Source organism: Bombus flavifrons, chromosome 7 (genome assembly GCF_040668555.2).
Source record: "Bombus flavifrons isolate JBK064 chromosome 7, iyBomFlav1_principal, whole genome shotgun sequence".
NCBI lineage: Eukaryota > Metazoa > Arthropoda > Insecta > Hymenoptera > Apidae > Bombus > Bombus flavifrons.
Genome location: NC_138448.1, coordinates 9,185,321 through 9,198,275, shown reverse-complemented (window position 1 = coordinate 9,198,275; position 12,955 = coordinate 9,185,321). Strand labels below are relative to the sequence as shown.

General features: G+C 32.1%; 1 protein-coding gene across 1 annotated transcript in view; it reads left to right on the top strand.

The window, feature by feature from the left end:
* The window catches only part of timeout (circadian regulator timeout), a 250,148-nt gene that overhangs the window by 219,721 nt on the left and 17,472 nt on the right, over positions 1–12,955 (top strand). Inside the window, exons 16-20 of the mRNA XM_069116096.1 lie at positions 9,256–9,330; positions 9,445–9,523; positions 9,941–10,139; positions 11,054–11,291; positions 12,764–12,861. Of these exons, the coding sequence (XP_068972197.1) occupies positions 9,256–9,330; positions 9,445–9,523; positions 9,941–10,139; positions 11,054–11,291; positions 12,764–12,861 (689 nt within the window). The remainder of the gene's footprint in view (positions 1–9,255; positions 9,331–9,444; positions 9,524–9,940; positions 10,140–11,053; positions 11,292–12,763; positions 12,862–12,955) is intronic.

Here is a 12,955-nt window from a genome sequence, read left to right as displayed (position 1 = left end):
AATTTTTTCAGAAACCTATCTACCGTGTAAAAACAAAATTGTATGTACACTGTTTCTTATTTTACAATCAAGTGTACAAGCTATGGGGCACATATTGTACATCTATGTGTTTCTCAGAAAAATTGTGTAAACCATTATAATCTTTCAGCGATATTCGCACTTAAATTAACTAAATAAAGTAAATTGATTAAAGTAAAACACCTTGCGTACAGATTAATAAATCGGTTGTTTTACTATCTTATTCTAGAGTTGCCTCAACTGTCGGCAGTAGTACACACTAATATCAATTTGCCTGCAGTAAGATAATAAGGCTAATATCACTCAGCTCAAACGTGAGCGGCAAAACTTCTACTACTAAACTACTATACATTGTTATTGAGGTAATTACGACAAGAATGGTAGCAGAAACATCGCAAATTAATTCAGAGGATTGTGCACCATGGTTCTTAGAAACATAATAAACGACTATACACTGTCATGTTAAAGTTTCGAACTATCTGCATATATTGCTAGTCTTACAATATAAGGTAACTAAACAATTTATATATTAATATTAACATGATCGTTTTAAAAATTCCTAATATATGCATTGCAAGAATGTACTATAAAAAAAGAACAATGTGGGGATCGAAAGGTATATATTCTATAAAAATAACGTAACACAATAATTAAAGATTGATCTGAAATTCGAAAAACATGTATTGAACTTTTATTTGTGTTTATAAAATAAAATGTACTTAAAATGTTCAAATGTTCATTTGAAATTAAACTTAAGAATAGGCTATCTAACATTTCCTGTTATTTTGATACTACGGCAGCTATTGAGATAATAGTTAAAATTGAATAATAAATGGTAATAATACAGGTGTTTACTCAATTTAATGATTTAGTAATTTTTATATACGATATTATTTAAATATAATATAAATATTTGTATAAATTTTTTTCTATATATTTGTATCAATAGAGCTCCCAAATTTACAATTAAATTTATATTTAAATCAGTATACATCTGTGTGTCTATCATGCAAATCGCATTGTTATTATCATATTGTTTTCCTCTAAAATGTACTATACATGTATTTCGAATAAAACTTCGCAACGTATTCCATTCATTTCCACGTATACATCAATAACAATTACACTCCTGTCCAACGTATTAAAATAAATTAAAAATTGAATAATTGCTGTTGTAATCGTTACCATTAATCACCGGCGGGCTCAGTCCATTTAATTTGAACAATAAATCTTCGGAAAATTATAGATTGTACTGCATTATGTAACCACTGTCGCACGTTCGATAAATTAGTTTACTTTCTCGACTGCTGTATGCATTATGGAACATTTATTACGAAGTTGTGTGACTGTTACGTTTTAAGCATTTACATTCCCAGTAACATCACTTTTATTATTCATTGAAACGTTCAATTTTAACTGTCGTACCATTACGATGTTTCATACTATCATTTTAAATATACTGCAGCGCGGAGGAAACTTACAGTAGGTAATTTCAAAATAGTCGTGCATTACAGTATTTCACTACAGAAATTATCAGAATATTTGGAATTGATTATAGAATAGGTTCGCGTTATTTATTACTTACAGATAACCAAATAAATCTGATTAATTGGATCAGTTGTGAACACAATGCACAGTTACAGATTCAAGTTTAGTAATTGAATTAGTTCTTATGTTTGTTCCAAAAGATGTATGGTGTGAGTACTTTGGTAAATTACCGTCGGTTCTATGGATATATTCTCCTCTCAGTTATTATATCGATGTGTATTTTCTGTGTTCCTAAAATTAATAAGAAATCTTTATTTGTATATATATATGTATATATGTATTTTATTGATCTTACCGTTTAGTTCAATTTAGAATATTTATTTTTCCTTCTGTCTCATAAAATTCATTTTGTTCTCGTCCTCCTGACAAAGCTCTTTTTACTGCGTATTACTTACATAGATTGTGAGACTTGTAACGATTAATTTGGTGAAATTAACGCGAATAAAATTTATGTTTACACATATAATCCAATCGATATCCGTATAACGGTATTTCTCTGTAAACGCGCTTCAATTTGTAGTCTGCTAAAGAAACACTTTGCAACAGTCTGGCTGGAAATTTCTGAGAAATTCATTGCAAAGAGTTCCTTTGTAGCGCGAAAATAAAATATTGTGCAACTTATATCCATTATACCGTTCTCATTGTTATAATAGAGAGAATACGCTAAAAATGTTACTGTTTAATTCAAAAAAAAAGAAAAAGAAAAACATGCGTTTTTACATAATACTTATAATATAGTTAGAATCGTTATTATTAAATACATATGATTTCGTGAAACAAAAGGGAACCAGCTGTGATTTTGTTCATAAAGCAATGATATGTCGAAATTCTGTTGTCATGGACGTGTTAAGAGCAACATTATAATCGCTTGTAAATCGCCTTTGTATAGTTGAAACACCTGTATACGCATACCCACACATACACACACCTGTGTACACGCAGGTGCACCATTATACGTCGCCATAGAATTGTAGAGTCGATCGATAAGCCTGTAACGAGACATAACCTGAGTTATCAGGAGACTTTGGCCATGCACCGTTGGTAATCGTTGATCCGAGAGAATCTACTACATACACGTACGTACATACATAAGTGGTTGATCTATCAGATGTGCCGGGCTTTGGTAACGTGATGCTACTACGTTCTACTACGCGCTTCCTTACCCTATAATATAAAGTTCATACGAACATATTATATATTATAATATCTATTTATCGTAAATCATATATATTATAGGATGTGATATATTATAGCGTGATTTTTAATTTTTAAAATTTTATTTTATTGTAATCGATTAATTAGATCATAAAATAGAGGAATTTGTAAGGAAATGATAGTACCTGATAAAGCGAACATTTCGAAAATCATAGAATGAAGTTAGACGAATAACTAGAGTGAAAAACATAAATGTTGCCAAAGATAGTCGCTTACCAATCATTTTCGTGTACAGACACCTTTTCAAGCAGCCTACTATCTAAGAAGTACATAACAAGTATACTGGCCAATAATAGAAAAAAACAACCGCAAAAAATGTAAAAAGATAAAAAAACAGAGTACTCATTTCTTATAATCTTTCATCCTGGTTTATCGCAAAACGAGAGAGAGAGAAAGTGTAAAATATGTATAATACTTAGCTGGAAAACTTTTAGAATTCATTAGTTACAGCTAAGTATAGTTTTTGTCCTTTATTTCTTTAAATGAAAATTATTTTCATGAAACACATTAATGGAGAAAGGGAATAAAAAGAATATCTTTGGGAATCTATGTAAAATATACATGAATTAATATAATGGGTACTCGAAGCGAGAAATGGATCAAACTACGATATATATGTAGACATACACATATATATCGCTATATGTACATATATACATATATATTGTTCCTAATATCTCAAAGAGCTTTGATAGAACATTGTCGAACGTGTTCAGTTTCGGAACTCTTGTATAGATATGCAATCCCTAGGTAACGTTCGAAACCCTTACAATTCTAGTATATCTATGAATTACATTACAACTCCCTTGTATCTAACAAGGTTATACTTTAGGATTAGATCAGGATTAGATTTAACGTAACAGAATCCGAGACGAATCCGCTGAATGTATACCTATAAATTTTAATTAACGGTTACGTCACACAGATACAACAACATCTGTATTTTAAGATGCATGTACATTTCCTGAAATTTAATTTAATCAACAAGTTGATTACGAGGGTAACAAAGTGAATTCAATAATTTAAATAAATAATATTTTTTACATAGTTCTAAATACCTGTAAAAATTATAAAAATTTGCGCGTAGATAATTTTACATATTTTTTATAATATCAAATTTTTATAACTTGTTTTTAGAACAATACAAGAGGAATGGAAATCGTATATGAATAGATACGATTAAAATACGAAGCAATTCGCAATCAGAAACGAATAACTGGCATAACGTCTCCGCTACAATAAAACTTTAATCCGATTTCGTGGCTGATGAATACGTTCGGCAGCTAACTATGAATCGAGACGATAAATGTTTCAACGCTTTGACTCTCCGAGTCGACTTCGCTGGATGACATTTACACACAATAGTGGCTCTTATCGAAATTATGCCTAACACGTTAGTTGGCATGTGAATTTGATATTCCTTGTCACACATTATTGAAATACTGTCACTTATTTCGCTATAGTATATCGTAATACATGGTATAATGTACAGAATGTGCCAAGTTTTTTTTTCACAAATCGATTTCGCTACATACAAGAAATAAAAAAAGGAGGGAAAAATATCGGATTAATTCACATATAAGCTCATGAACGTTTTATTGAAAAATTATTGATATTGGATTGGTTTTTTGTTCGATGAAACGTAGAAACAGATTGACGATATTTTGTTCGGTTTTAAACTGCTGCTCGTTCTTATAAAATATAGGATTAATACTTATGAGAAACTGAATTTATACTGCATATATTACAAATTTTTTTATCGATTTCCTTTAATTTCAACAAACGTATTACCAATTCTTTATATTCGTCTCCGATATGGGTATATTAATTCTTGGCCGACAAACTTTTCCCTATAAATCCGCTAACGTAATATCGAAATACCAAATAATCGATTCTGTTTCTATTAATACATTGTTACGATTTCTGCTATCACCGTCACTTGTACACCTTTTATTTACATTTAGTGAATTTATCGTATTCTGTACACTCGCATGTTCTACATCTCTCATTCTCGCTTCTCGCGTTCTTGTATGCTACTTACACGAAGTACTTACAATATTGCGTATTGTCGACAGTAGCATTTGAATTCGGCTATACAATTTATCAGAAATTAATCTATCTATGGCAACTGTCCTGTTGCACTCTACGATGCTTTTCCTTCCGCCGATTATTTGCATCAAACATGCCCTGATTCCAAAAATGGATCTTGCTCCGATCTCGCTTCTGATGCCATTATTGCGATTATATCATCGTTACTCGTACTCCTTTTGTTTACAATCGTATGCAAAATTACATATAAGTATAATGAACACTAAGACTGTTTTCCCTGTGTAATCAATATTTTGAATGTCGCCAAAAAATGGACATTGTATATGATGATCGCTACATATTTTTAACAATATAAAAAAGAACCTAAAATATATTGAATCATCTATGCCGTCCATAATTAAAATTTCCTATCTAGAATGTTTTATTGTTCAAGATATCTCTACATATAATTGGTAATAGAAGAGTAATTTAGTAATAAAATAATTTTACTGACATATCAATTGAATCGTATTTCTTCGATCCGAAGATATTTTTCAACGTGTCGGCTCACATCGTTAATTTGCGAACCGACTATCTCTGCGAAGCAGAATACGAAAGAGACGGGACATTATTAAATTCATCACGCGCAAGTGGCCAAACAAACGAGATTAATGCTTTATTCGATTGTAGGGAATGAATAAAGCATCAGCGCTGAAACGTGATCAATTTTTCAGAAATTCATAATTTTCCTGCTGTAATTTGTTTCCTTCTATGATCGGATTTATGATTTAAATCGATGAACCGATGACGAAATGACATACGAGTCAAGATACAGCTGTGGATTTATCCGTAGAAGAGATTCACATTGATCCTTTCGTTTCACGAATAAATCCAGATTAATATTAACATCTTCTGACGTGCGTTTATGAGATGTAAAAATTTTAATGACCACGTCATTATCGCGCCATCGGAGTATATGAATTTTTCATCGGACGATATCTCGTTATTGATTGGTCAAATCGGTGTTTAATTCTCACGCAAAATATTATTGTTATTTTAATATAATGCACATTAAGGATACGTAGGTTGTTTTGCATATTTCATATATATTAATTTGCACGAATTGTTATATTAAATTATATTATATTAAAATTTAAACATTTATCTAAGTATATGTTTCCAATTTAATTCCTATTTTGAGATATTTTAATATCCATCAAATATACATATTTTCGAGCATTAACATTTTACAAAACCATTACACGTATTTGATTTAAATCGGATTAAATAATAACTGGTATATTGACAAAATTTCAGGTTAAATACATCTTTTTTTTTTTTTTATTAACGTGGAGGAAATCCGCACGGACACCAGGTCGCTTCTGGGGAAAAGCGGCGTGGTAGTGCCGGACTTCAACCGACTAAAACCTCCACGATGACCGTCCCGGCTGCGATCGAGAGGGGCCCGGGAACCGGTGTAAGCGATACACCGGGCCCCAGGTTAAATACATCTAATGTGATTAGAACTCGTTGTACGAGTATAAATTTAATTTTTACTTAAAACTCGTATTATATAGTTTCACTATTCATAAATCTGCACAAGAAGATCGATGCAATATCTATACAATAAATCACGAAAGTATTTGGACATTAACCAACCTTTTTTACGATTATATAACGCAGATGGACGTATTATGTTACATACGAAACTTTTCCGAATTTCGCTATTCTTATAATAAGACACGACTAACTCATGATTGCGATAAAAACTTTGAACGATCTTGAAAACATATATATTTAAAAATTATAAGATATTTATTACGAGCATACCTCATAGGGATGTCAGAAATTTTGAAATAATCATTCAGCCACAATATTTGTTATTAGTGAGATCATCTTCAGCACCAATCATATGTTTAAGATCATTATTCATATTGTATACTATTTTTTTTAATTAATACTTATTTATATATTCTTCGATTGGTTTCAAACTTTATTAATATAGCCACGATAGTCGTGTCTCGTTTCGAGTTGATAAAATTTCAAAATGTTTCGTATAACAGCTATAATATATTCATAACATTTTCCTAAGGTAAATATTCAAATACTTTTGCAAATCTCTGTATACACAATATACGTATAATATAAACAAAAAGCATGTCTATTTTCGTTGTGTATTGTTGCGCCTGCCTTCTCGGTGAATCACTGCCACCGTAAACGAGACTTTTCTAGTTCTTCAAACCGAGGAAACATTTTTTAATTTAAGACAAAAACGTCGCCGCTTCTTTCACCTTTTTGTTTTATCCGGAACCGGTGTACCGAGTTCAGAAGACCGCGGAAGGGAACAATTAAAACTTCTGGTTAAAATAGCATAGTCGTCGACGTCACTTGGGCAAACTGAATTCTTTGGCCGGCGGGAAAAGTTTTCTTTGGCTAGAGAAACACAACACGTTTAAAACTTTACACGATGATTTAAAATACTTCTCACGGTTACTTTTAAAGACCATTTAGGTCTAATATATTCGTATCGTGTACAATGTTTGCGTAGCATCTCACTCTTGACAAATTTTTAGATTTCGTTCAGATAATGTGAGAGTTTACAAAATAAATACGAAAAACGTATGCAAAAAAAATATATATATATATATATATCTTACCTATGGTCTCGAAAAAATTGTTGAAACTATTCAATAGTTAAAAACTTCCTCTCGGCGTATTTAAAAATAAACAACGTTCTAAAAATAAAAAAAATATTTTTATACCACTTTGCTGATAATCTTCTATAAAAACAAATATTCACATAGATATACAAAAGGTTATTTATAACCTTTTTTTTACATTTATGAGAAATTTAAAGCATCACGCAAAAATATAGATAGATATAGTATAATATTTATAATATTTTAATACTGTAGTATAGTGAAATGTTTATCGTAACATTCAGTAGACGAAATAAACCTTGCTTGCGCCCATTGCTCTTTAATCATGTCCATAAAAATACGCATTTGCATAAATATCTACAGTTTATTTATAGCATCTTGCAAATCTATGTGCTTGTAACGGCAATACTTCAATCAACTGAGAGAAATGAAGCACAAAAATAGAAAAAGAATTTAAAAATTAGTGGTAGTCAAGCCTTATTCGCAATTCGAGGGGTTAACAGTGACATTGGAAGAGCCGAGCGAAATGTCGGCTGTCCTAACGTGACTTTCAGAAAGCGAGGAAAAAGGATACGGTCGCGAAGCCTTAGAAAATTTGCCCCGTAACGAAGCTTTGTGCCGATCCAATCGTCGGTTTCGCCGAGTGCAATTTTTCCCTGGCCACCGGAGCCTCGGCTGGCTCGGTTTGCCTCGCCCTCACCTCGACAGACTCGTCGAAAATGTAATCGTCTTTCCACGGCCGCTTAATTCGCTGGTCGGGTTGTCCGCAACGTAGAGGAAAAAAAAAAGACAAGGTAACCCAAAACCTACGGGATCCGATTCGATCGGATTCCACGTTCCGACTTACGCGTGTGAATACTCTGGCTGTTTCGTTTTCCTGCGCTCTAGACGCCGTTTTCAGAATTTTTCGCGTAAATTAATCCAACCGTGACCGCTCCTATCTTTTTATTCCTTTCGCGTGGCTCGATTTTTTGAGCGATAGATTTTAGCGAACGATCCAGGGATCCCCACTTCCGGAGACCGAGTCACGACGTACGATTTGTACGGACCTCGGATGGCCTTCTAAAAAGCACTGGCCACCGACATCCATTGATTCTTCTACAGTCGAATTGAATAGAGTGCCAGCGTCCCGGTCGCGTCCTGGTCCGTCTGTATTCCAGGGAAGCATGCAATTGTTTGCGGGAATTTTCGTGTTCGCTCGACGAAGAACTAGTGAAATTTTGCACGTGTCGTTGGCATGTTTTTACGACAAGCTAGGAATGACAGAATGTACTTCTGCAGTTACTTTGGAACGTTTCAGTAACTTCTCGTTCTCTGGTTTCATTTTGAAATTTCCTCGAACTTCTTTTCTAAATGTAATAAAATATTTTGGAAATGTCAATTTCTATGTTATGAAACCATAGTAAAATAATCGGTGTTAACAATCACATTTTTTACACGAAAACGATTTAAATATTACGAAACTACCCTCTTACCTAATTTGTAGATATGTTTATAGTTGTATATGTATATGTACTTTTGTTGCCATCTTGAAGATTTAAAAAATATTAATTGCCATCAGGTATTCTTACTATTTTCTAGAAAATCTCCTACATTTATCATATACGTGCATACATGTATTTAAAAGGTTTATATCCTTGATCTTTTTAATTATGCCACATTAAAATAATTCTCTGTAATAATCAAAATGGAAATTTAGAAAAATTGGCTTATTATATTTTCCTACCTTCAATGTTGTCTGTAAAGCGTTGTAGAGAATAAATTTATTTCATTTTCTGATTTTCAGTGGTCGAAGAAAATCCTGTTACACAAAGCAAAACACACGAGGAGGAAAACGTTGATAGCCTTAATGACGAGTCAGGTAATATATCTTTTTAGACAGATAACAAAGAAGATATTGCTTACCACCTTTTTATAACGAAATTGCTTGTGGTATTTGTAAATACGAACTATTGTATCAAATATATTATTACAGAGGAAGATGAAGAGAACGCATCGCAAACACATTCTTCAGTTGTAGAAACTGATTTCAAATTTTCTGACTTCATCTACAGGTAAGACAATTAATAAATGAGACATTGACTATGAAAAATGGACAAACCCAAATATCCGACAAATTGAGCAATTCATCAGTTCTTTTCTGATATTAGTTTTACATTATTGTATATTACATGTTATTTAATTTTACATATTATTCGCTTTATCATCCAAAATATATACGAAAATATACAGTATATTCAATCTAATAACTGATTTCGTTATATTATCTCGGTTTGACTTGGAAAATAAGAATACCTCCAAATTTTTATGTGTAATACAGTTCATTGGGATAAATTAATGCCATAAATTGATATTCAGAAATGGATACGACTTACAATTAATCCGCTTTTCCTCCAAATGCCTTAAATTTGATTTTATAGCATATACTAAAGATTTTAGTTTCGATTTTTACATGTTATATTTTGTTTAAGATTTGCCAATGTAAAAATCGTGAGAGCAATGTTGGTTCTGCTGCAGCAATTTGACAAAAATACGAACGAAGTGAATCATTACATTACCAAGATGCTTCATCGAATAGCCTGGGATTGCAAAATGCCAGGGCTCATATTCCAAGCGTCAATGTTCCGTGTTTTCCAGAGAATTCTTGAGTCTAAGTATGGCGGCCACAAGGTAATTATTTATATTCATATTTATTTTTCTTAACTCTAAGTTTCATTCTTTGAAAACACAATGTAAATTGTCACTAACTTCTTCTTTAAGTTTCCTCATATATTAGTTCACTGAATAACAAATTGTAGAATTAATGGCTTGAGCATCTCATGTTATAGATGAAATACTCGTACAAATTATATATTTAAATGGTATATATACAATGGTATATATACAAAATATATACAAGATTATGTATATATGAAAAATTAAATATTATCACTGCAACAAAAATAATTAAGTTTAAGATTGTGAGCATATTTAGAAAAAAAAACAGGAAATATTTTATTTCCCAACAAAAATGTTGTTTAACTGTCATTACTCTTCCTACTCCCAAAATATGCTATCTTCCATTTTTAATTATTATATCTTTGTAACTGCATCAATATGTCAACTTACATTGCTTCTTTCATTATACCAATAATTACTTGTAACAATCAACAACCAAATAAACTGGTGACCATCAAATACGGTTCTATATGAAAAGTAAAAGAATGTTTTATAAAATTCATAAACAATAGCTAGCCGAATGAAACTTATGTGGTCAGATTTCCAACAAAAATTCGCTCAATGAAACGTTCAAGCATTAAATGCATATACGTATAAAAACACATAGTATTTAGTATAAACAAAAACACTTGGTCCTACCCCTCCCAAACTTTTTATATTAAGATGGCAATACAGTCCAAATCGTGATTGGAATTTCCAAACTATTCAACAAAGTTCCTATAATTTTCTATTGAATTCGTAGCACGAATGCAATTTTTCTCTTAACTTAAGGAATTTCATCGTCGAATTTACATGTCTGCCATGGTATCTAATAGCCACCGGAAGTATGCTTGTCTCGAGTCACGAAAGCTGAGTTCTCTTTGCAGGAACTCCAAAAGTTCGCAGTCTTCATAATCCGACGTTTCATCGAAGTCGCGCAAAAGAACCGGAAAGCGTATATGGAGCTGCTCTTCTGGAAGACCACTCGTGACGCGACCGAGGTCGTCGAGGGTTACAACGCGGAAACGGATAACAAGAAAGTTCCGCGCAGCCTCTGGACCGAAACCCAGGAGGACGAGTTACGCACTCTCTTTATGGAACATCAGACTAACAAGTATCCCCAAGGTACGTTGCTCGTCCTACCTTTCGCTAAATCCTATGATTTACGAGTCTTCTTTAACGCACAACTTTGCCGGATATTTTTGAATTTACCAGGGCAGACGATTAGCTATATCCCGTTCTAGTTTGCTAGCGATTGAATAAAATATTCTATCAGGGGAAAGATCTCTCTGCTTTCAGGAAGCATTAATACATAATGTATGTACTTCAAAGAATGTTTATTGGACATTCTAAATGGAATACTTAATGAAGGGAATTCTAATGAATATATGTATCCGTTCATTCTTTCATATCTTGCACTGGCTAAATTCACTGTCCTTAAAGAAGTCAGTCAGCGAATAATTAATAGGGAAAAACCAACCAAGTAGGTAAGAGTGTATGATTTAGAAATACGTGTACAGGTTACGTTATTAGACCGCAAATGTTCTTGCATTTATAGTGTATTTAAAGTATGGATCACTATCTCGACAAAACTTATTAATTAAATAATATATTACAATACAGATTTGAAGAATGTTTTAACTTGTTACCATAGATAAGGCGATATAATAACGATATATGTTCTATATATCCCTTCATTTAATATTGAAATTACTTAAAAGATTGCCTGTGTTGTTTCAGTCAGCATGACATTATTTTAACAGGAGTGATCCTTGATACCGAAATTGGTAGATGTTAGAGAGAATTGTCGGTAATATTGAATTACTGATAACAACGTCTTCATTTATCAGCTAACCTAATCACGTACCCCTGCGATGATCCAGTTATCCTTCCCTTCCTACAAATCAATTCAGGATAATATTGATTGGATATAAATAGCACCGATATTCATAGTCCTGGAACGTTTATTGAAATCCCCATGCACTATTAAAACGTGGTCAGGAAAATCAAATTTAATTAATTGCGCCCGGAAATTGATTTTTATCAAGTCATGTAACATATATTTTATCGTTGTACATATTCTTTAAGAAGAAACATGTTAGAAAACCATACAAAGTTTTGGATCGCTTGTTTAGTAAAAAAGGTGGAGGGTGAGCTTGGACTTTGTAATGAAAAGTTAGGAAATGGATGTTGGAACCTCTATATATTTAAAATTAGTACACGTAACGATAATCAAATATCATAATTATTAGTTTATATTTATTTGAATTGCTTTGACGATGTTTATCCTCATATTTAATCTTATATACTAATTAGGAAATCCTATGAGCTTGAATCCTGAACAAAATCGATCAGCTTTTACAGTATATGAAGATAAGTCCGGATTGGAAAGTTCTATAATGGAGGTATACGTAGCTGCTAATTGAGCAAAAAAGAATGAAATATGTAAAGATAAGAAATAGCGAATTGTACCACCTTTTACTTTATTTTCTTTTATGAATCCTTAAGGTTGAGAGTGAACCCAAACTTTTGAACGCGCAGTAGCGCATATAGTTCTATTCCTAAATTATGTATATCTTCATGTTTTATTCATTTAGATGTCGTCGATTGGATCTTAGAGCACATTAATCAAGAACGAACGCGTCGTGGTATCATGAAGAAGCTGAAAGAAATGTGCCTGATTGTTAATTCTAAGGTAAGCAATTTTTGTAGTCACTCATTACTATTACACTTTGTTTCATGTCTATTTATTTTGAATAATAAATTAATTTTAATTCTCAGGCATTTAA